The 26,692-nt window shown below is 33.6% G+C and overlaps 2 protein-coding genes, 1 long non-coding RNA gene and 1 pseudogene across 4 annotated transcripts; all 4 read left to right on the plus strand.

The window, feature by feature from the left end:
• Positions 1 to 523, plus strand: LOC134269101 (uncharacterized). The gene is made up of 2 exons (XR_009992497.1): positions 1 to 123; positions 249 to 523. It is a non-coding gene; the product is annotated as an uncharacterized LOC134269101 (long non-coding RNA).
• Positions 524 to 5,745: 5,222 nt separating this feature from the next.
• On the plus strand, positions 5,746 to 13,573 carry LOC134269099 (monocarboxylate transporter 13-like; annotated as a pseudogene).
• A 2,331-nt stretch (positions 13,574 to 15,904) lies between these two features.
• LOC134269100 (monocarboxylate transporter 13-like) lies at positions 15,905 to 20,595 on the plus strand. Of its 2 annotated transcripts, XM_062751323.1 has the most exons (5): positions 15,907 to 16,478; positions 17,903 to 18,046; positions 18,703 to 18,849; positions 18,988 to 20,193; positions 20,326 to 20,595. In XM_062751323.1, the coding sequence occupies exons 1-5, from the start codon at positions 16,400 to 16,402 to the stop codon at positions 20,478 to 20,480; spliced, it is 1,731 nt and encodes a 576-aa protein (XP_062607307.1). In that variant the 5' UTR covers positions 15,907 to 16,399; the 3' UTR covers positions 20,481 to 20,595. The 2 variants fall into 2 exon arrangements, with proteins under 2 accessions (XP_062607308.1, XP_062607307.1); XM_062751324.1 differs by lacking the exon at positions 18,703 to 18,849 and having other exon boundaries at positions 15,905 to 16,478.
• A 2,073-nt stretch (positions 20,596 to 22,668) lies between these two features.
• LOC134269102 (exocyst complex component 4-like) lies at positions 22,669 to 26,588 on the plus strand (the record flags this gene model as incomplete). The annotated part of the gene is made up of 5 exons (XM_062751326.1): positions 22,669 to 22,782; positions 23,766 to 23,806; positions 25,937 to 26,025; positions 26,183 to 26,245; positions 26,450 to 26,588. Coding segments are annotated over exons 1-5 (386 nt in total), but the record flags the coding sequence as incomplete, so codon positions are not given.
• Positions 26,589 to 26,692: the final 104 nt, after the last annotated feature.

A 26,692-nucleotide genomic window follows, 5' to 3' on the forward strand; every position in this document is an offset into this window, starting at 1 on the left:
CAATACATGGACTGTATGCCTCGGTGGTGGTGGACATACTGGGAATAGAAAACTTGAGGAGTGGTTTGTGTGTTCTCCAATTATCACAGGGTATAATATGGAGTGTCATTCTACCAATTACAGGTAAGTCATTGATATTCTCTACCATAAGACAAAAATAATAAAGTGCTATGTTTTTTAAAAGCTGTTTTACTTGTGGTTAGAAGAATACATAATTTAAAGAAAATGCATAATGTTTCTCTTTTCAGGGTATCTTCGTGATGCCTCGGGGGATTACCTGTTAACTTACCATTTTGTAGGGTCATTAACCATAATTGCTGCTTCAGTTTTATTTGTTAGCCATTATTGTGTAAAGAGGTCACCAAACAATACGGAAGTAGACGTTAAAGAAGAAGAAACTTGATATTTCTTTTTGTTTTCTTGTTGTTCGTTTACTTTTTACCTCTTTTACTAATAAAAACTCTTTCATCTTTAATATATGCTTCTGTATTGGAATTATTAAAATTTTGCATTTTGTTTATCAGTTGTGATTTTTTTAGTTATTTTATAACTATTAAGGTTAATAACTTTTTAGCTCATCTGAGCCGAAGGCCCAAGTGAGCTTTTCTGGCCACATTTTGTCCGGCGTCCGCCTGTCTAGCTGTCCGTCTCTCTGTAAACTTTTCACATTTTCGACTTCTTCTCAAGAACCGCTAGGCCATTTTCAACCAAAATTGTCACAAAGCATCCTTAGGTGAAGGGGATTCAAGTTTGTTCAAATGAAGGGCCACGCCCTCATTCAAGGGGAGATAATTGGGAAATAGTGGAAATTTAGTCGCATGTTTTAAAAATCTTCTTCTCAAGAACCACTGTCCCAGGAAAAATGAAACTTATGGGGAAACATCCTCAGGTAGTGTAGATTTAAGTTTGTTCAAATCATTACCCCTGGGGTAGGGCGGGGCCACAATGGCCGATCAAAGTTTCACATAGAAATATATAGGAAAACTATTTAAAAATCTTCTTCTCAAGAATAACAAAGCCATGACTGATCATATTTATATGGAAGCATTCACAAGTAGTGTAGATTCAAGTTTGTTCAAATCATGACCCCCGGGGGTAAGGCGGGGCCATAATGGCTGACCAAAATTTTACATAGAAATATATAGGAAAATTCTTTAAAAATCTTCCTCTCAAGAATAGGAAAGCCATAATTGATCCATTTACATGGAAGCATCCTCATGTAGTATAGATTCAAATTTGTTCAAATCATGACGCCCGGGGGTAGGGCGGGTCCACAATGGCCGATCAAAGTTTTACATTGAAATATATAGGAAAATTCTTTAAAAACTATCTTCTCGGGAATACATGTAGCAAAGCCATGATTGGTCATGGGACTACTTTTGGATTTAAACTTTCTAATAATAAATCAATTTAAACTTTTTCCAAGCCACAATGCTCGGGTGAGCGATGTTGCCCGTGGGCCTCTTTTTTGTATTCGTGTAGTATATTATTTACACTATTATACTATAATACCATGAAACATGAGGATAACGAACAGTAATCATATCTAATAAAGCAGTACAACTTGGGTGCAGAGCAAGCATTGTCAGAAAAACTCAGAGGAGGGATCAAGTGTCATAAAGGAGTAAAACATGCAATATAATTAGAATCATTTCCGGAAAGAAAACCATGAGCTCATTTCAACATTCTTTTGAAAACATGTGTCATGCTTTGGAGGAAACAAGGATTGCAACATGATAAATTCTTTTGTTTATTTTGAAAGGAAAATGTAACTTGATACTGTTTTTAATTGTTCTAAAAGGAGATACATTTTTAAGAGATTCGTAATAAATATTCTACCTTTCAAAATATTCCCATTATATAAAAGATTTCCTCTTCTTACATGTCCAATAAATTTAAGATCAATTTCAGAAGTCAGTAGCAAAAAAAGTTTTACATTTTACTTTTGATGTTATTCTTCACCAAACAACAAGACTTCTTATGATTATCCTAAGCTAAGACGTCTTAAATCATTATGACGTAGAAATACGCATAGCTTTATATCATTGACAGGAATCAGAGATAGTTGTCAGTATTGTTAAATAATGCTACACGTTATGTCATCATAATGAAAATATTTAATAGATATAAAAATAAAAAAATAAGAGTCTGATTTTTGTTAAATTTATAAACAATATATATATATACATGTATTTTTAATTATTAATCATCTTAATTCGACAATATTATACAATTATTGCTGTTTTTTGAGGTCAATACCATGACTTAGCCATCTGAGGAGTACAATATTCACCGAGCCCGAAGGGCGAAGTGAATATTGTACTTCGAAGAAGGCTAAATCATTGTTTTGACTGAAAAAAACTGTTACAGCAATAATTGTTTTATTATATGATTCACTGATACAATGATACGGCTCATTACTTTTTTGCATTAAATATATACATATATATGCATAAATAATATGCCTCAAAATCAATTTGAAAACAAAAGCCCTTAAAATTTAAAAAGTAGGTCACCGTGACCTACTTTTGCATTATTAAATTGCTTAGTGTAAATACAAAGACTATTCTTCTTTTATCATGTGCAAAACATTGTTGAGGAGTTTACAAAAAGAAGAATTCTACTGGGGAATCTTTCCACTCTTTATACGTAACTCTTTTCGGTTTCTCGGGCTTTTCCATATTTCTTTGCAAGAATGGGACATACTGTTATATATCACTAAATCCATGTGATCTAAGAGGAACAACTCCAAGTAAAAAAAACTTGCACTTTACACTACTTTAAGAATTTCGTTATATGCTGATGAAGTTTACACACCGATAAATTTCCTCCTTCCTCAATTTCTTCCCTTCTACACATGTGAACAAGTAATAAACCAGTGACAGTGTGACAATTTTGGGGTAATTACCCGACATAAAGATGTTTCCTCGAGAATCACTAGTGATTACATGGTATTTGTTGCCTTTTAAGGACAACTGTAATTAAGTGTCGTGTTTATCTCTTAAAGAAAAAGATCCTTTGTATAACATACTTCAAGTTCAAAATATCATCTCAGAGTTTCTAAATACATGACAGGGAAAAGTGTTAATGTGTTTAGGTTTTAATTAATGGTCTAATTAAAGCCATTAGCACAATGTATTAGTTTCTTTTAATTCTTTTTGATACTACCCATTAAATATAAATTGACGGCTTATTTGATAAGGTATTTAAATTTTTGTGTGTTGAACAGTTGAAAGTTCTTAAAGGTTGTAAAATCATACGGTAAGATTTCTGCAAGCTTGTGATGCGATGATATTCAACATCTTTGTATTGCTAAAATACAATAAATAAATGGAATATTTTTTTCTGAAAAAAATGTTAAGATTTGTAAAGGTAAAATATATGTCTTAAACTGTTAATTGTTCAAGTTCGTGAGTATATTTTTGAGCCAATTTTATAGTCATTAGATACTCAAAGATACAGAGAACTGTAATGTGAGACTATATAATCAGGAAAAAAACTCCATGAATTTTCATAAGTAAATATTTTATTGAGAGCTTCTTATTAGGCTTCTCTTGGAAATATGTGGTGGGAGGGGAATGTAATTAACTAATAGCAAAGGAATTTGAAAAATCTAATTAAGTTCACTAGTCACGATTTCCCAGATATGTTGAAATATTCTATCATTGACGAATATATCAACAAAAAATAGTTTGAGGTACAGATTGACTGTTCTTTGTTTAATTGATAGCTAACCTACAGATAAATAAATACTCACAGTAAATATGTACGTTTAACGAGGCCCGATCTAGTTGAATATTACGAAAACGGAATGATAAAAAATTTTAATTCTTGGAAATATATTTGTATATTTTATGCTTAGCAAAATTAGAATGAAATTTTGTTACCTTGCCTTTATTGTAGTCAAATGGGGACACTGTCAAGATATGGACCATTTGTCGTGTTTTTATACACAATCACAAATTTACAAATTTAAAAAAATACATGATGAAAATCTTTGTTTTTTACATATATCATGCAATTTTCATTCTTCTTATAAAATATGAAAAGAAAATTGGAGGTAGCCTTTATTGCAGTGAAAAGGGGGCATGTCAAAACACAAAATTTGGATTTATTCTATCCAACTACGTATTTTATAGGTCGCAATGGGTTTACATAACACCATCAAACGATAGCAATACTGTATTAGTTTCTAAAAAATAAATAATTCTTACATTATGAAATAATTTTCTCGCCATGCTTTATTTTTCTCTTAACACGCGACGTTGTTTTACGTGGAAAAAAGGGGTAGAGGAAGGAGGTGGGGGGGGGGGGTAAAGACAACAAAATTATGATTTTTACTTATATCATGTAATATATAGAAAAATAAAATATTTCGGGGGTCGCATTTAAATGATTTATAGACTTATTTCATTTTTTAAAACTGAAGATAATCCATGCATTTTAAGTCCGCAGTAAAAAGAGTGTGTATAAACACTTTAACATATTCATAGAGAAAGATTAAAATCGTTTACTTTTGGTTGCAGTGTTTGATTTTTTTTTTTAACTCACAAATTGAAATAAATCAAGATAAAATTAATGAATCTGTACCAAAAAAAATGATCCCTCAAAATTAATCAGGTTCCAAAGTTGTTTATTATTTAAATACTTAAGAAAAGATAATAGAAATGCAAGCTTTCAATGCACAGTCTATAGAGCTACTAGGTATGCAAGATCAGCGAAACAGTTTAGCGCAATTTGACGTCATTTTAATTGTGACGTTATTGTGTTCAATTGTGACGGCAGTCAAGGATATTGTGACGTGTCTGAGTGGACGCTGCGTTAAAACGTATGCGCAGATCAAGTAGATCGGGCCTCGTTAATTTATTCTTGGAAAATTTTATCAGGATAAGATTAGTATAGACAATAATTCAAAACAAGTAATCAAAGTGGTTTATTTTAAAAATGTGTTTTCATGGTTTTGCCTGATTGTTACATGCATCTAAACATGAGCCAAAAAAGTTTTTGTTCAAAATGAGCATTAAGTATTTAAATGAATAAAACTGATTGCAAAAATCGACCTTGAAAAACTCATTAAGTATGACGTTCAAAATTCATCACATCGACAGACATGACCATGCATTACCACCCATTTCTGCTTGATAAAATTCCTTTAGTGTAAAGGTTTTAGTATGAAAAACATCTGAATCCACACTGAGCATTCAATTAAACAAACAACTGACCTGTCATTAACCTATACAATCTCAATATCAAAGAATAGCCCACATCCAGAAGCTTCTGAGACCTCATAATGGAGACAATTAAAATCTCGTGTCTTATGAAAGCTAGTTATGAACAGTATTAGAAAGTATTTTTCTATTCAGATAAACTGATAAAATTTACAATGTATTAGGTATTTTGTACTTGAGAAAAAACGAAATTGGAATTTAACATCCATTTGCATTATCAATATATAAAGTTCTTCTGCTTCTGTCAATAACTTTAAGTCCATGGTCAGCAAGCAAGCTGAATTCTGAGGGAAAGGCGTGTCTTTTCGATGCTGGATCTGTTATGAAGAAAATTATTATCTACATGAGATACGTATTACACATGAGTTTATGAGTTTATGAACGTTTTGGTTTTTTAAAATACTTAGTAGACCGTCACTTACACTCTTTAACTTTAACTTTAAGTTTAAAGAATAATACTTATCGACTTGCTGGCTGAATAAACATTTCCACGGAGGATAAATTCTCTGTTTCTAACATGTGGAAGATTGACAACCACGAAATACAGTTTGTTATCAACATCATCATGTTACGTACTTGTCAGTGTATGTGAATTTGATAAGAATACCACATAAGTAATAGCTGTCGTCTGCTCCGGTTACAAATTAAGCGGGACAATGGGAGCCGCGTGTAAAGAGGAGGACGATGCACCCGCTCATCCCATCGATAGAGGCTGGGCATGGGTCATTTTATCTGGTAAATAAAGTTCCTAAAGATTTCTAGCAGACATTCCATTCAAGAAATAAGCTCTCGTTCTACCTAATGTGCATGTTAAATTAAGTTGTTTACATTTTTTTCATACATATTTTCCTTGTAATGTTAGATTTTTTTTTACCTGAGTTGTTGAATTCTTCTAACATTTTGAAGGTTTTTTAATTGCCTTAAATCTCATAAAATTATTTTGAGTCAGTCATCCCTTTCGGTTGCAGCTATGAACATTTCATTCACTTTGTGGAAAGAGTATTGATTCCCGACTTTAAAGTACATTGTGCCCCATTTTTCAATATGCTATGTATATTCATAAATTTTGTACATCAAAGGATAGAGCGACCTTGCCGGAAATTAAAGGAAAAGGAAGGATATAAATGCTTATATTACAAAATAAAATATGTGTATGCTCTTAAAGGTTATATTTTAGCACATAGAAGATGGTTGTATTTGGCGTGCGATCTGCAGGAATTATGTGTACTAAACAATTATAGTTTAAATGTCTAAGATTAAGGTTGACTGACCACAGCTGGATATTCTTTACAAAGTTATGCCCATTGGAAAATGTAATATAAAGTTAGAAGTATTTTCTCAAATTTGATAAAGTCTGCATATCTAAATGATTAGTGCATGACCTTCACATAAAGAAAAAACATCTGTTAGATGATAGGGTAGAGTTAAATGCAATTGCAAGTACGATGTGTATTTTATTGTGTCAGTAGTTTGGAAAAATTGCTTTTGCTCTCAGTGCAACAGAACCAGAATTTATACATTTTACAATCAAATCAGTGCATTAAATGAAACTGACACAATTTATTATTTGTTATAAAAAATAATATTAACGCTCCACGCGCATCTTTGCTAGCCAAGGGTCCGATCCGTTTTACCTCAACTAGCGAAGATGTTCCACTGGCGAGGATCAAACTAAAACCTTTTTTTCATTGTACTGGACGGGTAACGCATACGGGTTATCACCCATATCACTCATCTAGTCAATTTTCAAAATTCAATTTTGGCAAAACAAGTATAATATCTGGAAATATTTCCCTTTCCTAGTTAACAGTAACACAATACAAAACAAGCAAATTCAAAGAATTGTGGTCCCCCGCTTTCCGTGTCTTTGTTGGTGAGATGTTATTTTTTATGACATATTGTGTCTAATATGAACATCCTATCATATGTCATTTCATAGAAATTATCATTGGAGTTTATTTTTGAAGGATGAAAACCCTCGTTAAAAAGTTATGGCCAAAGTTAACGTTTTTTAAAAGTAGGTGAACTCCAAGGTCAAGATCAAAGGGTAAAAGTTGTTGATGAAAGGTTTTCTCACAAGGATTACATATGTGAAGTATGAAAGCCCTAGCCCTTACTGTTCAAAAGTTGTGGTCAAGGTTAAAGTTTTTACATAAGTACGTAAATCTTTAAGGTCAAGGTCAAAAGGTCAAAGTTGTTGATATCCAATGAAAGGACTTGCCACAAAGAATACATATGTGAAATATAAAAGTCCTTGTATCTACCGTTCAAAAGTTGTGACCAAAGTTAAAGTTTTTTTTAAAAGTAGTTAAAACTCCAAGGTCATGGTCAAAGGGTAAAAGTTGTTGGTATCCAATGAAAGGTCTTCTCAAAAAGATTACATATGTGAAGTACGAAAGCCCTAGCCCTCACCGTTCAAAAGTTATGGTCAAGGTTAAAGTTTTTTCATAAGTATGTAAATCTCCAAGGTCAAGGTCGAAAGGTCAAGATTGTTGGTATCCAATGAAATGTCTTGCAACAAGGAATACATATGTGAAATATGAAAGTCCTAGTATCTACTGTTTAAAAGTTGTGACCAAGGTTAAAGTTTTTAAAAAGTAGTTAAAACTCCAAGGTCAAGGTCAAAGGGTATAAGTTCTTGGTATCCAATAAAAGGTCTTCTCACAAGGATTACATATGTGAAGTACAAAAGCCTTAGTCCTCACCGTTCAAAACTTATGGTCAAGGTTAACGTTTTTTCATAAGTACGTAAATCTCCAAGGTCAAGGTCAAGGTTGTTGGTATCAAATGAAAGGTCTTGTCACAAGCAATACATTTGTGAAATATGAAAGTCCTTGTACCTTTCATTCAAAAGTTATGGCCAAAGTAAAAGTTTGAAATTTCTGTGTAAAAGTGGGTCAAACTCCAAGGTCAAGGTCAAAAGGTCAAATTTGGTGGTACCCAAAGAAAGGTCTTGTCACAAGGACTACACATGTGAAATATGAAAGTCATAGCTCAACTAAATCAAAAGTTATGGGCAAGGTTAAAGTTTTTGTGACGGACAGACGGACAGACTGACAGACTGACGTACAGACGGACAGACGAATGAGATTTAATGTCCCCTCGCTTTCGCGAAAGCGGGGGACAAAAAAGCTAAAATTTCAAGTGATATGTCAATGAAATTTTCTCTTTTCAACTACGATCAGATTCCTGTCGAATGCAAATCAAAAGCGCCCTCGTTCTTTACGATAATTTTAAATATTTACATATTAAGAAGAAACAATTTATCTCAAACAGTCACTTTTTATTTTATTCTTTTTTCCAGCGTCTTTGTGTGCAATGATTATCTATGGAGTAATACATCGCGGATTCGGAATTCTGTTCGTGGAGTTTCGTAAACAGTTTGACTCGTCTTCCGCCAGTATGTCCATCGTGGTCAGTATACAGATTGCAGTGATGAGTGTCTCCGGTAAAGAACATTAAGTGGTACTTGACATGTATATACTGGCTAGAAATTAATTTTACATCTCTTCGTTCATTTGTCTGTCTATCCGCCCGTTTATTATAATCAAACTGTCTTGCTTAGTTTTCTGGGCTTTTTTCTATTTCCTAGAAGATGCTGAATTGATTTTCACTTTATCATTCGACGTAAAGGATTACAGGTTTTTTTTCTTTAACTTTTGATTATTTTTACCAGAAGTATAACATTAAAACATCTGTAATCTTAATTTTTTAGGGGAACAATACTTGCTTTTGAAATTCTCGCCGATGGTTTGAAATATGAAAGAATATTAACATGTCACAGTAATACTATAATATTAATTGATATAAATCTCAAGCAAGCCATTTAAGGAGGTTCGATCCTGAAATTTTCAGCAGATTTTGGTCTTGACCTTTATTTCTAAAATTCTGCATAATTTTTAAGTTCTCACATTAAATCTACATTCTACCATGCAATTTGAACTTTATTTAATGAAAAACTAGCGATTAAATTCCATTCAAGTAGGATTAGGCCAGGAACTCTATTTTTGTAGCGGAAGGTTTTTTTTTTATAAGAGAATGATATTTTTTTCATTTTGAACTACTAGTATATGCAGTCCTGTTTAATTTAGTTCCCTATTTCTCCATGCTGGTTGAACACAAAGCTGTTTATTGCAGTGAGATGTGTTATACTGGTTTTGAAATATCTAATGAAGTCTTTCAATGAATTGTGTCAAATATAGTAAATATATTCTGAAGGTCCATGAAAAAATAAAGCCAATTTTAACATAAAATTGACAGTTTTTTAGTAATATCTAATCATTTACATCATATACCCCCATTTTTGATGTTCCTTTCTGAATATTTAAGATAACTTTGACCTATTGCTTAAACTCAGCAAAAGTTTAAGGCAAAACTTTAAGACTTTAAGATAACGTTCTTGTTTGTTACATGTAAATGTTCAATACTAGAAAAATCACATTTTATGGGTGCAGAAAGGTCAAATAATTGATTATGCGAATTAATTTGAAACCTTTTATAAGTCACACTTTTAGACTATTCCATGCTTTATTTGGATGAAAATATTGGAGGGAAAAAGTCGAAGATGTAATTTTTGATTAAGACACAAATTTCAATACAAAAAGGTCCTATTAAGTATACTATAGCGCCAAAAGAAGCATATTGACACCCCCTCCATTTTCTGATTTGATTTTTAATCAAGCTTTGTGTGTAGAAATTAAAAACATACTTGACAAAAAAGTTTTAGGCTTTAAATATCAGGAGACATCCTCGTTAAGGAAAGCAGTTTATCTTTTTAGTGCAATTTTAGTGAGCATAGTCCTCAATATCACAGTTAGAGGTAAAATTTGTGTCTGACACGAATATTCCCGGTACAATGACCTAAAATGTAGGACCACGAACCTTGCACATGAATAAAAATAGTACTGATCTGATTTGACATTGAAATCTGAAGGAGAGTGCAACTCTCTGCAAAATTTGCGTCGTCATGTTTGCGTTACAAAAAAAATACAACCTGTTGGAACTGGTTATAATCATTATAATTTTTTTTATTAATTTATGTTCACTAAAAACATTCCTGTCACCAACCAGATTGAATGCTTACACGGTACACCCTATATAGTACCTCTAGAGCAGCAAAGGAAAATAAAAATGTTACGTATTTGAAACATGTGCTACATTCGTCACAAACAAAAGTTAATGGACAATTGTTGACATTCATGGTAGAGGAAATAATTTTGGTACAGGTGGTAAAGCACATAAAACAATCCTAAAACTACTTTATATTATGAAACATTTTATTGTAAGGTGTTTCTTTGATGTCTATCTCATATTTTTAAGAGATGTCAGTCTTTCGTAAGGTAAATACTGATATATGATATGTGTTACATGCTTTTTGAGTCTTTTCATACATTTGCACAAAATGGCAATGGCGTTTAAACACTAAAAGAGGTGTCCTTTTGTGTTTTAAACTTTTGGAACCTATAAACAAGATGCATGATACAATGAAGCCTTAATAAAATAATAAATGTAAGCTTTTATGTGCAGATTCTTTGCTAGTTTTCAAAATTTGCTGGATTTCAATTTGTCAAATATAAATACCTGTTATAAACCATTGCTACAATAAGATGCCAGTTATATGTATATTGAATATATCCATTATCTCTTTTCCCTGACTTTTAAGAGATCAGGTTGAGATCATTACTGTAAACCAACTTTTGTTCGCGTGTGAGAAATTTTCCCGATGTTCGCGTTAGTCATGTCATCGCGAATATTTCTCACCGCGAACCAGTTTTTAAAGTGTATGTGCCTATTAATAACAGATCCAAAATAGGCTTGATCGCAAAAAATAATCGTCACGAACTAGTTTATACCCGGTAAATCGCGAAATAAAGTCGTCGCCAATAAAAGTTGGTTTACAGTAATTGTAATATATACATGTAATTGCTGCGGTAATATAGCTGCTCCATTTTGTAACATGTAAACCTTACATGTGCTCATACATAATAAGTGGAGAATGTTATGACAAAGATACATTGTTAACATGACCATTTGATCCAGTAACTTGCCTGTATGAAAATCGCGTACCCTTCATAAATAAAGACAGGTTAAGATATCTTTTGAAGAAAGATCAAGGCCAAAACTCCTAGATATATTACTTATTCCAGGAAAGCTGTAAACTTACTTTTTTTAATTAATTGAAAAGAACATTTTTTAAACATTGATGAACGTGTAGAGAGAACGACAAAGACTTTAAATGTATTCATGTATGGGTCAAAGTCAAAATGGTTAAATTCAAATTAACATATAAGTTGTATTTAAAAAATACATTAATAAGTACATATCAAAAAATCAAGTTTTTGTTTAGACAAATGAAAGAGACTTCTGGTAGATCGATCCTTCGACCATTTCCAAAAGGTCTTTTAAACATAAGCAAGGATTATGTTCTAGTCTTTTACTTTGTTGTTTTGCATTTTCCTGACGTTCTGTTGTTTTTGTTAAATTGATCGCTGTTCCTTACCTTCACCCTCCTCCTTTTAGGATTATTTCTGATGACAGTAGGAATGAAATACTTCAGCAGTCGACAATGTGTCACCATCGGTGGACTCTTCGTGACAACATCTCTCATACTGAGCACATTTGCCAAAAACGTCACGCATTTAGTATTTACTCACAGTGTACTAATTGGTAAGTAGAGGGAAACATACATATTATTGCTCCGTTTCTCAATTTTATGTCTTTTACAGGATTTGGTTTTGCTGCAGTGTTGGGTCCATCACTCATCATCACAGGTCAATATTTCGATACCAGAAGAGGAATAGCCAATGGACTTTATACAGCCGCTGCCAGTTTTGGTGCTCTATAACTTGCCCCTGCATTCAGATATTTCGTGGATGCTTTGTTTCTAAAAGGTGCTCTGTTGATTTTAGCGGGTTTGGCTTTCCATATTGTTCCTGCTGGGATGTTGCTGCGTCCGCCTGAATTGTACGAAAAATGGACTTGTCAGAAAAAGTCACGAGACGAATATGATGAAGAAAATTCTAGAATGCTTCCTTTGGTCAAAAACTCTGTTGCAGATACCTGCAATGAAGACTCGGGCGTTACCGTATCAGAAGCTCCATCCATTTTGAATGGTTTACGTCACCTCTCCGTTTATTCGTCTGTTACATTGCTTCCGTCTTTGAAACCGAAAGATGCCATTAGTGTACATAGTTACGATGCTCCAAAAATTTCAAATGGCATTCATTACTATTCGAATAGAAGTATTTGTGACCATGATCTTAAACGGAAAGAAAAATTATATGGAAGTGCGGATGTGATTATGATTGTGCCTTATGGAAACGGGTCCATTTCTAGTTTAGCTAATGCCAAAAAGTCAGATAGCTTATTGTTGAATGAAAAACAACTCCATAGACAGGCAGCAAATGAATATACAAATCATAAGAATGAGACAACTCATTCAGACGATCAAAAAAAAATTAAGAGAAAACGATCATAAGAAATTTGTTTAATGCCGCTATCTTCAAAAATGCCCAATATTTCTTCTTCGCGTTGGGATTTACATTAGGAGTCCCGGTGGTTATAATTGTGGTATACCTTCCAGATGTCGCTGAGGATTGTGGGATTTCACGTAATGATGGCGCCCTTTGGGTATCTATTTATATGGTAGGGGAGATAATTGGGCGATGTGGAAGTGGATTTTTCTCAGGAAAATTAATACGTCGATCGCCAGATTGTCATTGCCTTATCGCTATTGATAGCAGGGATAGCACAAAATCTTGTTCGATTTTTACAAACATTCTGGCTTCTAGCTGCCTTTGCTGCTGTGAATGGGGTGTTTGGAGGTCCTATACATGGACTGTATGCCTCGGTGGTGGTGGACAAACTGGGTATAGAAAACCTGAGAGCGGTTTGTGTGTTCTGCAATTATCTCAGGGTATAATATGGAGTGCCATTCTACCAATTGAAGGTAATATATCTTTTCTATCAAATTCCAAAATTACAAATTTTTTAATCATTGTTTTTAATTTCTTTTGTAGTTTAACATAATCAATTCGATTAGATTAATTTATCATAATATATAACATCAAATGCTTCTCTTTTCAGGCTATCTTCGGGATGTCTCGGGGGATTACATGTTAACTTACCATTTTGTGGGATCTTTAACCATATTTGCTGCTACAATTTTATGTGTCAGTCATTATAGTGTGAAAAGGTCACCAAAGGTTACCGAAGTAGATATTACAGAAGAGGAAGCTTGAGATAACAGCAACTTTTAATTTGTTCTTTATTTTTTAAAGATTTTTTGGATCCGCCTCTTCGTTATATAAGCATCTTTTACTGTAGACTGAAAATAAAAAAAGAGATAAATTTTGAATGTGTTTAATGCATACAAAATTTGCAAGAGTTATCTTTTTTTCAATTTAAATGTTCATTATATCTTACATACTTAACAAAATCAAGCCACAATCATATGACATTCCATAAAACTACCTCAAACAAGTATCAACATTTTATGTAGAAGACTTTTATGAAGTGGCATATAGTTTTAAAACTTTTGATGTACCTTTTGACACTTTACAAGATGCAGAACTAAAAGAAATCAAATGTTTTAAAATTACGTTTCATAAATCAAAATTGTCTAGTAAAATACATGTAGTAGACAGATGTTCTATAAGAGAAAAATAATCAACACCGAATTTTACAATTTCATTAATCTTCAATTTTCTTTCCTTTATGAACATTAAAATAATTTCAAATAGATGATTTATTTGCAAAAATAAACCAAAAAAGTGACATTTTATGCTTCTTGTTGTATCACAAAACGATGCCATTTCGCATGCATTGTATCATTCAAATGCTTTGAATGGAATATATAGAGATAAAGAACAGAATTCAAGCTCAAACTTCATTAAACAAAACTTGTCAGGTGTCACAGAGCAAACTCAGTGGGTTCTGGTGACACTGAGGAGTAAGCATCCGCTGCCGACCTTTTACACCCACCGTAACATAATCTGACAATAACGGAACATCGTTAGACAATTCAGGGTGTAAAAGGACCTTATAATGATTATTAAAAACGTCAATCAGCATTTAATTGAATGATAGATTGTATATATTTGCTTATAAGGTCATTGTGTCGACCACAGAACTTACGAAATGATTACCTAAACGAGAATGCTGATATTCTTGTTTCATCAATATGTTCATCAATAACTTACATGTACTTCGTTTAAGAAATGGTTCATACATAATGCATGTTCTTGTGCATCGTCCAAACTAAGAAATATAAACCCCGTGTGCAGGTGATAAGAGTATGTTTCTGCATAAGTAAGGGAATTTGACAATTGTAGTCATCAGTACATCATAAAGCTTGATATCGGGTACATGAGAGGTGAAAGCATTCCCTGTTTACAGGCAAACCGCCCTGAGCATATCGTATTGATTGGTTAGATAAATATACAATTCAGTAGAGTAATTAAAAAATATATCGTGAAAAGTCTAAAAATATCTGTCAAATTTAACCCAACGATAACTTGTATTTATTTAGCTCACATGCATGAATAGTCATTATATAGCGATCGTAGATCTAATGAATTGCTGACTTCAATCGATATCGTTGAAATCCCTGTAAAGTCAACCTATCTGACAGTAGCCTACCCTGGATTAAGATTAAGAACATGTTCTTGAAGTACTCTTGCTCCTGTGGGAAAACAATAATGCATACTAGTATTTAAGATTTGATCAAAGCAGTTTTTTTTATATTTTGATGGTAATGAAAAATCATTTTTATATCTTAAAAATAAAATCTCTTGTTAACACTAACTAATAAGTTTCTTTAATACAAATATTCAAAATTTGTTATATCTCATTTCCTAGATGAACAGATTTTCGGCAGTCATTTTTAGCAGGTTATTTTTGATATTATTAGGATCAAATTGATGTGTCTGTGTCGAAAGAAATTTTCACTTTATCACTTCTAAATAAAAATACTCAGTTTTATTAAATACATGTATTATCACTTCTTATGTAGAGAAAAAATTTGGGATCCACCCTCACACTTCTATTAACTAACAATTGTAAGATGTCAGTTAGTACATCGAACTCAAAATTATATCTTAGAATGAATATTTCACTGATGGTGATCTAAAGAATGACAATATTCACACCAAAAATAACGTGTTAAGTAATTTTTTTTATTTCTTATCCGAAGTTACAAGAGCTTAATTTAATTTTAATCATATATATGCTTTGAATACTTGTTTTGTTCATATTAAATAAACATTGGCTTTAAAATATAAAATTGGTGTCTTTAATAAAATATGTCAATGACCTATAACCAACTCAAGTAAACATACATTATACATATCTTACTAGATTTTGTAAAACTTTTTTAGAACAGCATATGTTTTGGTACAGACAATAACACAAGTAATTTTTCGCTCAGTAGACATAATATTTTTAATACTTAGAACTGACACAATAAATTCATCTCAAAATATCAACTTAAGAATAAGGTTAAATCTATTTAAATCTGCAAAAAAAAATCACAACGTTGATGTTCCTATGTCGCAGATTCAGCACCGCCGTATCCCTGATTTATAATATTCCTTTGTTAGAGTGTAAACTCTTCATGTGAAAAAAAAACATCTGGATCTATGCCATGACTTCAATATACAAACAAATATATTTGCTGCCATTGACCTTCCAAATCTCAACATGAAGAAAATTCCAGATTCAGACTAATTCACGAATTGACACCGTCAGAATATTCCAGACAGGTTATGTGCACGTATATATTTGGGGAGCATCAAGATAAATTTCTACGATGCTGAAGCTGGAATGGAAAAGGAAAATAATTGTTAAGTAACATGAAAGTCGTGTTTTCACATGTGTTTCAGGACGCCTAGTCATATTGGCTTTATGAAGACTTATTCTAGCGTAACTCTCTCGTTTAAAGTTATTACAGAACTACGTATCGACTTGCTGAATATGAATATTTAATTAATAGCTTTTTACACTCGTGATTCTTTTTTCTGTTTGCATAACATGAACGTGAACGATTGACAATCGTGCAGCTCGGTGTGCAATCAACATCATCACCTGCCACGCAACGTACAAGTATGTGATTTTGATGAGAATACACCGGTAGCATTTGTCGTCTGCCCAGAGAAGCAAATCAAGAGACGACGATGGGAGCCGAGGACACGGATGTAAAAAAGGAACATGCTCACCCCATTGATAAAGGGTGGGCTTGGATCATTTTATCTGGTGAGTAAAATTATTCCTCTGACCTTATTTTCACCTCAACTTCTGTTTTTACCAACGTACATTAATGTTTATTTACAATTTTCGTACTCATGCTCACTGTCTCATAATTTTAAATATTCTATCCATTCTGCAGGTAATGGACACATTACACTGCTTTCTATGTAATATTGATTATTTGTAGCTTACACTGTAGTATACATAGTAATACGCAAGTTTCGAGATTATCTCCCTTGATGCGCTATTCCGTTGAGGAGGGGAGTTTCGTTGCCGCGTTAACAAACAGGTGGGACAGATATTTGATACTGTGTATGTTGGATACATTGCAGCATCTATATACCGGTTTATCACAACTACACGATTGTCAAGATACACTCTGCAGCTTGAGAATAGCCAAATTAAAGTAAAGGCATCATTTTTAAATCAAAAATATCGATACAAAAAGAAAATATCAGTGGATATCAGACTTTTCGGACGAGGGAATAGACCTCTAATAAATACGATACACATGCATCTGGTCATTGCACGTCGGGAATCTAAATTACATACTGATTCTTTTCCTTATTTTAACTTAAAAACACTAATTTTTAGAAAATGTTCGTACTATCAAGAAAATCTGTTACTTTATATAAAGACTATGACATTTCTTTCGTTTTCAAGTACACGAATATTTATAGATTTGTAAATATGCATAGTTGAGCTTGATAAAATCATCAAATGCATCACTGCTTAACATTATTATCTTTCTATAACATTTAATTAATTTGAAAAGCCATAAATATCGTTCTTTTATTTATGCACTTTTGTATACAGAGACAACCTGTCCCACCTCCATGCTGAAATGGGTACTTTTTGCGCCTCTATCGTAGGAGAGTTACAATCTCGAAACTGGCGTATTGTAACCTTATTTGGTTATTGATTTAATATAAATTCATGTTGTATCGATACGTCTTTGTCGCCTCGTGGAGGAAAGGGATGATACACAAGAAAAGTACAGAGATTTTTTCAAGAAGGTCCATGCCCATTCAACTTCAACTAAAAAATTTAAAAAGTTAAAAATCACAGGTTGAAGCTAGTTTAAACTTTACTTCATTTAAATTAGACATCATATATACACAATACATAATACAAACAGGATTCGGAAACAAGTTGTAACAACTTATATTAATCCGTTTGAAGCTACACCATTCAGTAAACAGAATGGTGACTGCAAGGTCTGAACAGGTCATTGAATGGCAGGGTTCTGCAAATTAAATACACCTTTAAATGGACTTCCAATAAACTGAAGGCAGAGTTCTGCAATTTAAATTTCTAATTTATTGAATGGTCCATAAATGTGGCAATATACGCATTATGTAATTTAAGCTCTTGACAATGATTTACTAATTTTTATGTCTCTGATAGAATTGTTTCAATCTTAATTTCAGCGTCTTTGTGTGCAATGATGATCTATGGAGGGATACATCGCGGGTTCGGAATTCTGTTCGTGGAGTTCCGTAAAAAGTTTGACTCGTCTTCGGCCGGTATGTCCATCGTGGTCAGTGTACAGATTGCAGTGATGAGTATCTCCGGTAAAGATCATTAAGTGGTATTAATTATGTGGAGATGACGAACAGTATTCGAGCTCCATTAAACAATACCAAATAGGAGCGGAGCAAACACGGACCTCCAAAACATGAGGTGAGATCAGGTGCCATGGAGGAGTGAGCATCCGTATTTGTCAAAGGCCTGCTTCGTTTTAGAAAGTGTTCGTTTATGTCTAATCACCTGGGATAAACAAATTCCAAATGCAGATGATACATATAATGGTTTATTGTTTCATGAATATAAAGGGAAGCCGACAAAAGTAAACTCATAATCTTTAACATTAAGTAAAATTGTCAGTTTGCGCAATTATTTATTCTCCAATATAACATTCAAATATAGAACATACAAATGTGCAAGACTCTGACATTGATTGAATTGAATATTTCGAATTATTGTAGAGATGACATTGAAGGTTGATATCTATGTCGAATTGAAGGCCATACCAAGATACTTCCTTTCAAGATTTATAAATTCTGTCTCTTGTGAATACAAAACAGATCACTTTAAGTACCTATGTGTATGCTTTAATGAATATCTGAAGAGTCTTAGATTTATTTAAATTTACTGTTAATTGCTATTGCAAGCAACACATGCATTTCTTGGATCTCTCTACTTTTTTACTCACATGCTCTGTTTACAGGTTTATTTCTGATGACAGTGGGAATGAAATACTTCAGCAGTCGACAGTGTGTCACCATCGGTGGATTCTTCGTGACAACATCTCTCATACTGAGCACATTTGCCAAAAACGTCACGCATTTAGTATTTACCCACAGTGTTCTAATTGGTATGTTAAACAGAATAGAAAGATTTTTTTCTGAATTTCTTCAAGCATTTTGTCATATTCATCTCTGACCTTTTTTCATAAGGCATTAGGAGATTCTCTCAGGTTTTGTTTAAATTTTTCTCCACTGTCTTTATACAGGTTTTGGTTTGGCGGCAGTACTTGGTCCCTCTCTGATCATCACAGGCCAATATTTTGATTCCAGACGAGGGATAGCCAACGGGCTTCACACAGCTGCCGCTAGCTTTGGTGCACTTGTTCTTGCCCCTGTATTCAGATACTTCATCGATGCTTTTATTTTGAAGGGTGCTCTGTTAATTTTAGCGGGATTGGCTTTCCACATAGTACCTGCAGGAATGTTGCTCCGCCCACCGGAATTGTATAAAAAGTGGGTTCATCAGAAAAATACACGAGATGAAAATGATAAAGAAACTTGTATTACTTCTTGTTTGGTCCAAATATCTAATGGGGATATAAATGAAGATTCAGGCGTTAGTGTGACACAAAATCCCTCCATTTTGAATGTTTGTCGCCATCCTTTCGTTTATTCGTCCGTTCCAATGCTTACGCCCATGAAACCAAAGGATGCCATCAGTGTGCATAGTTATGATGTTCCGAAAATATCTAATAGTAGACATTATTATTCAAATAGAAGTATTTGTGATCATGGCCTTAAACAGGAAGAGAAATTGTACGGAAGTGCTGATATGATTATGATTGTACCGTATGGAAATGGGTCCATTTCTAGTTTAGCTAATGCCAAAAAATCAGATAGCTTATTGTTGAATGGAAAAGTTGTCAATGACCAGCCAAAAAATGGATTTACCAGTCACGAGAATGTGAAAACAAACTTGAAATATCATAAAGAAGAAAAACCCAGAAATTTCTTCAATGCCTCTATCTTTCGAAATGCTCAATATATTTTCTTCGCACTGGGGTTTACATTAGGAGTTCCAGTGGTTATAACTGTGGTATACCTTCCAGATGTCGCTGAGGATTGTGGGATTTCACGTGACGATGGCGCCCTTTTGGTATCTATTTATATGGTAGGGGAGATAATTGGGCGATGTGGAAGTGGGTTTTTCTCAGGAAAATTAATACATCGCCAAATTGTCATTGCTTTATCGCTATTGATAGCAGGGATTGCACAAAATCTTGTTCGATTTTTACAAACATTCTGGCTTCTAGCTGCCTTTGCTGTTGTGAATGGTGTGTTTGGAGGTCCAATACATGGACTCTATGCCTCGGTGGTGGTGGACATACTGGGTATAGAAAACCTGAGAAGTGGTTTGTGTGTTCTGCAATTATCACAGGGTATAATATGGAGTGCCATTCTACCAATTACAGGTAAGGTTTTCAAGTCATTGATATTCTCTACCATAAAACAAAAATAATAAATTGCTATGCATTTCTTTAAATATTGTTTTACTTGTGTTTAGAAGAATAAATAAATAAAATACATATTGTTTCTCTTTTCAGGGTATCTTCGTGATGCCTCGGGGGATTACATGTTAACTTACCATTTTGTAGGGTCATTAACCATAATTGCTGCTTCAGTTTTATTTGTTAGCCATTATTGTGTAAAGAGGTCACCAAACATTACGGAAGTAGACGTTACAGAAGAAGAAACTTGATATTTCTTTTTGTTTTGCTGTTGTTCGTTTACTTTTTACCTCTTTTAATAATAACAGTTCTTTCATCTGTAATATATGCTTCTGTATTGGAATTATTAAAATTTTGCATTTTGTTTATCGATTGTGTGTTTTTTTTTTTTATTTATTTTATAACTATTTAGGTTAATAACTTTTTAGCTCACCTGAGCCGAATGCTCAAGTGAGCTTTTCTGATCACATTTTGTCCGGCGTCTGCCTGTCTAGCTGTCCGTCTGTCTGTAAACTTTTCACATTTTCGACTTCTTCTCAAGAACCGCTAGGCCATTTTCAGCCAAAATTGTCACAAAGCATCCTTAGGTGAAGGGGATTCAAGTTTGTTCAAATGAAGGGCCACGTCCTCATTCAAGGGGAGATAATTGGGAAATATGAAAATTTGTTCGCAAGATTTAAAAACCTTCTTCTCAAGAACCACTGTGCCAGGAAAAATGAATTTTATGGGGAAACATTCTCAGGTAGTGTAGATTTAAATTTAATCAAATCATTACCCCTGGGAGTAGGGCGGGGCCACAATGGCCGATCAAAGTTTTACATAGAAATATATAGGAAAACTATTTAAAAATCTTCTTCTCAAGAATAACAAAGCCATGACTGATCATATTTATATGGAAGCACCCACAAGTAGTGTAGATTCAAGTTTGTTCAAATCATGACCCCCGGGGGTAAGGCGGGGCCATAATCGCTGACCAAAATTTTACATAGAAATATATAGGAAAATTCTTTAAAAATCTTCCTCTCAAGAATAGCAAAGCCATAATTGATCATATTTATATGAAAGCATCCCCAGGTAGTGTAGATTCAATTTTGTTCAAATCACAACCCCCGGGGGGTAGGGCGGGCCAAAATGGGCGATCAAAGTTTTACATGGACATATATAGGAAAATTCTTTAAAAACTATCTTCTCAAGAATACATGTAGCAAAGCCATGATTGGTCATGGGACTACTTTTGGATTTAAACTTTTTAATAATAAATCAATTTAAACTTTTTCCAAGCCACAATGCTCAGGTGAGCGGTGTGGCCCATGGGCCTCTTGTTTGTATTCATGTAGTATATTATTCACACTATTATACTATAATACCATGGAAAATGAGGATAACGAACAATAATCATATCTAATAAAGCAGTACAACTTAGGTGCAGAGCAAACATTGACACACACACAAAAAAAAAAAACATCAGAGGAGGGATCAAGTGCCATAGAGGAGAAAAACATGCAATATAATTAGAATCATTTCTGGAAAGAAAAACATGAGCTCATTTCAACATTTTTTTGAAAACATGTGTCATGCTTTGGAGGAAACAAGGATTGCAACATGATAAATTCTTTTGTTTATTTTGAAAGGAAAATGTAACTTGACGCCAGATACTGTTTTTAATTGTTCTAAAAGGAGATAGATTTTTAAGAGATTCGTAATAAATACTCTACCTTTCAAAATATTCCCATTATAAATAAAGATTTTCTCTTGTTACATGTCCAATAATTTTAATATCAATTTCAGAAGTCAGTAGCAAAAAAAGTTTTACATTTTACTTTTGATGTTATTCTTCACCAAACAAGACTTCTTGTGATTATCCTAAGCTATTATATAAATATTGCATGTAGTTGAGTGTAACATTGAAAATTTTCACCCCAAGAAAACCATTGTCAATGCGCCTCGGTTGACAATGGTTTTCGAGGGGTGAAAATTTTTTTAATGTTACACTCAACAACATGCAATATTTATTATATTATACTGAATGTTTTATACAAATACATATAACAGTGAACCGTGCGCGCATAAATTCTGCGCAGTCGCTATTTTTTATAATACCACCCGTCGTCAAGCAATGTTGACTGTTGCTACGCTGGAGGGCGTGGCTTCATTATTCAGCGGGTAATAGTGTTTTTTAGCTAATGTTTCTCGACCAATCAGATTCAACTGATTTACGAGTGTTTTTGTTTGTTTGTTTTTGTTTTTGTTTTTTTTTTGTTTTTTTTTTTTTTTTTTTTTTTTTTTTTTTTTTTTTTTAGTTTTAAAAACTACTGAAGGAATGTACGCTTAACAATCTAAAAATCAGTACCAATTTCTGTCTTTATGGTATTTTAAAACTTTTTAGAAAGTTTATCTGTCGGGATTTCAGATTAGATTCCTGTGTAAATTGATCGGACTCGTAAATCAGAATTTTTCTAAACATCCGGTTTCCTCCCTGTTGATGCAGGTTGTAGGAAAATGGAGAAAAATGGGGAAAAGATTGTTAACCCTGCAGCCAAAGGAAGAGAAACGGTATTTTAAGTCATATTTGTTTTCAACAAATTGCAAAATCTATGCATTGTCTAGCTATAAACCACAGTATGAATAACTTGACATCCCGAATTTTCTCGTTGATCCAAACATTTCTGACATCGTTTTGGTTTTCGTCGTCCAAATGTAAAGAGAGAAATAATAAAATTGAACTTACTTAATATCTCAAGTTGTCCGATGGTGTCAAAGAAAAATCCAGTTTGAATGAGTTGTTTTTATTTCACTCTCAATCTGCTTGCATCAGTAAATGATTCATTTTCAGAGAAGGGTAGTGAAGATAAATGTAAAGGTATCAATTCAGTATGTTCTAGTTGCTTGTATAAATGTGTTATTTGAAATTTTATATTCATCCCTTTGTTTTGACCTTCACATTTATATTCTGTTTGATTATTTGGTTTCAGTTACATTTTAAGTGTTTGTTATTCAATGTGGCATTATAAATGTCCATCCTTCTTGAAAGAGTCAATTTGGTGTAGTTGGTAGGGGAAAATACATTAAAGAATATATATGGCTGGAGGAACAGAACATATTGAAATTGGACCCGTGCATTACTATTCAGAAGCTCTACCACTGATCTACCCCAGCCAATATTCACCTTCCATTTAGCCCAACACTCTTAGCAGAAAGACTTACCTGTACAAGACTTTTTTAATGGGATGTGATGCTCTTGTAGAATAAAATGTAAACCAGGCAATTTAGGAATTTTGAAAAATGCACAATGTTTGTTACTTGAACAAAGTACTTAAAAAGATTGGTGCTGTTAAAATTCATGTAAGGAGATTTAATATGTACAAATAATATTTATATCCTTTGCAACCATTCAGGTGAACTGCTTTAAGTTAATAGTCTGGTTGTACCAAGTAATTTTAGAGTGGAAATGACAATATCAAATCGTACCACATTATAAAATTGTTACTACAGATTCTTCATAATATTCTTTGTACATTTTATACATCTAATTTCAGTCCGAGTTTCTTATGGCCATTGTCAGAACTTTATCTACAAGGTAAGAATTCTTACAAGAAAATGATAAAACTGCATGGTATTTAGATTTGTTTATTAATATGCATATAGATCATGTAGATCTTGCTGCTTATATTAAATCACAGTGTGTAGCTGCGTGCATGTTCATGTACATTATATTCATTGTTTTCATTTTTTTAGGTCACCTGAGTAACTCAGGTGACCTATTGCTATCCGTTTTCGTCCGTCGTCGTCCGTCGTGCGTCGTGTGTTAACATTTGAACATTTTCAGCTTCTTCTCTGAAACCAATGAACCAATTTCAACCAAATTTGGTATACAGCATCTATGGGTGAAGGGGAACAAAAATTGTGAATTTCATGGTCCCCACCCCCCTGGGGCCTGAGGGGTGGGGCCAAAACCACTAAAATTAGTGCAATCTTTAAAAATCTTTTTCTTTACTCCTGGACATCAAGCAGGCAAACTGTTGACATGAATGTAATGAGCATTGAGTCCTCTACCAAAATTGTGAAATTCATGGCCCCAGGGTCAGGGGTTCTAGTGCTAGGGTGGGGCTATATAGATTATATAGTGAAAATGCATTATTTCTTTGAAAATCTTCTTCTCTGCTCCGGGGTATAAAATAAACTAACTAAGTACATAGTTATGATGAGCAAGAGTGCCTCTTCCAGATTTGTGAAATTTATGGCCCCAGGGTCAGGGGTTCTGGTGTTAGGGCGGGGCTCTATGAACTATATAGTGAAAATGCATTTATTCTTTGAAAATGTTCTTCTCTGCTTCTGGGTATTAAATAAACTAACTAAGTACATAGTTATGATGAGCAAGAGTGCCTCTTCCAGATTTGTGAATTTTATGGCCCCAGGGTCAGGGGTTCTGGTGTTAGGGCGGGGCTCTATGAATTATATAGTGAAAATGCATTATTTCTTTGGAAATCTTCTTCTCTGCTCCGGGGTATTAAATAAACTAACTAAGTACATAGTTATGATGAGCAAGAGTGCCTCTTCCAGATTTGTGAATTTTATGGCCCCAGGGTCAGGGGTTCTGGTGTTAGGGTGGGGCTGTATGAATTATATAGTGAAAATGCATTTATTCTTTGAAAATCTTCTTCTCTGCTTCTGGGTATTAAATAAACTAACTAAGTACATAGTTATGATGAGCAAGAGTGCCTCTTCCAGATTTGTGAATTTTATGGCCCCAGGGTCAGGGGTTCTGGTGTTAGGGCGGGGCTCTATGAATTATATAGTGAAAATGCATTTATTCTTTGAAAATCTTCTTCTCTGCTTTTGGGTATTAAATAAACTAACTAAGCACATAGTTATGATGAGCAAGAGTGCCTCTTCCAAAATTGTGAATTTTATGGCCCCAGGGTCAGGGGTTCTGGTGTTAGGGCAGGGCTCTATTGATTACAAAGTGAAAATGCAATTATTCTTTGAAAATCTTCTCCTCTGCTTCTGAGTATTAAATAAACTAACTAAGCATATAGTTATGATGAGCAAGAGTGCCTCTTCCAGATTTGTGAATTTTATGGCCCCAGGGTTAAGGGTTCTGGTGTTAGGGGAGGCTCTATTGATCATATAGTGAAAATGCATTTATTCTTTGAAAATCTTCTTCTCTGCTTTTGGGTATTAAATAAACTAACTAAGCACATAGTTATGATGAGCAAGAGTGCCTCCTATAAAATTGTGAATTTTATGCCCCCTGGGTCAGAGGAGGGGGGGCTACATAGTCTGAAAATAAATTAATGCTTTTAAATCTGCTCTTTGGTATTAATCAACCATTTTGTTTTAAAATTTGCAAAATTTTGAAATATGTGGCCCCTGGGTCAGTGGTTCCTTTAGGGTGAGGTGCACAACTGGCTATAAAGTGGAAGTGGATTTTCTCTTTGTTACTCTGATCTACCTCTGGGTATTAAGTAAATAGAGTAAGCATGTTAAGTTAATAATTATGATAAGCAATGGTGCCTCTTTCAAAATCGTGAATTGTGAATTTCATGGCCTCTCGTTTAATCCAAATTCAAGTGTTTGAAAGTTGTTACAAATACTCAGGTGACCTATAAGGTCCGTGGGCCTCTTGTATTAAATTAAAATACTTATTTTGAAAATACTATCACCTTCTTTATTTTAATCAACAGCTATATGCTTGCAATATTTACAGTGCTGACTTTGAACAAAGAGAGAAAGAAAAGGCCAGGATAGAGAAAACTTTTATCCAGAGCGATAAGAGGCTGGGAGAACTTGTCTCTGGTAAATATTAAGCTCCAGTTTGTTTCATCTTCAAAACAGACTGGAAATATGATATCATATTAAACATAGCATTGTGCTTAAAGACTGAGATCATTGAAAATATTTTTATAAATTTTTGTCCATATAAGTAAGACTTGTCTTTATTTTCATTCTGTAGAAAACTACCAGGAATTGGCCCAGATAACACAAGACTTCAGCACCATCAGTAAATCTGTCAATGGTAGGTTTCTTGAAATAACTGTACAGAAATCAGTTTGATTTCACATTTCTTGAAAAATATTTTGAATATTTACATAATATTTATAAGTGTTTTCTCTGCATTCTCACAAAAAAGAGGATGAAAAAAATCTCACAAATTATCCCAAGATTCATGAGCAAGACATTTCAAAATGACTTGTTGCCAAGAATTACACTAATTTTACAGAAGCAAGAGAGAAAATTAAGAAAATAAAAGATGATCTGAGCAGCTGTAAAACCTTGTTACATTGTAAGCGGGATGAATTACGTCGACTTTGGATAGAGGGAGTGGAACAGAAGACCATGGTAGCCATGTTGGATCAGATGTAAGCAAAGTCTTATCAGCATTTGTTGTTGACTGATTCCCTTGTAATATGACCTTGACCTTGAAGGTTAAGGTGTTAGTAAAATCTTGTCAGCATTTGTTGGT

The sequence above is a fragment of the Saccostrea cucullata genome, unplaced genomic scaffold (assembly GCF_032062105.1).
Source record: "Saccostrea cucullata isolate Sc308-1 unplaced genomic scaffold, CSIRO_AGI_Scuc_v1 ctg19416, whole genome shotgun sequence".
Taxonomy (NCBI): Eukaryota; Metazoa; Mollusca; class Bivalvia; order Ostreida; family Ostreidae; genus Saccostrea; species Saccostrea cuccullata.

Bases quoted from the DNA above. Each gene is read 5' to 3' on its own strand.
- LOC134269100 (XM_062751323.1), top strand. From the start codon at position 16,400: ATGGGAGCCGAGGACACGGATGTAAAAAAGGAACATGCTCACCCCATT. The intron at 18,850-18,987 runs GTATGTTAAACA...GTCTTTATACAG, and splicing joins TACCCACAGTGTTCTAATTG to GTTTTGGTTTGGCGGCAGTA. The intron at 20,194-20,325 runs GTAAGGTTTTCA...TTCTCTTTTCAG, and splicing joins TGCCATTCTACCAATTACAG to GGTATCTTCGTGATGCCTCG.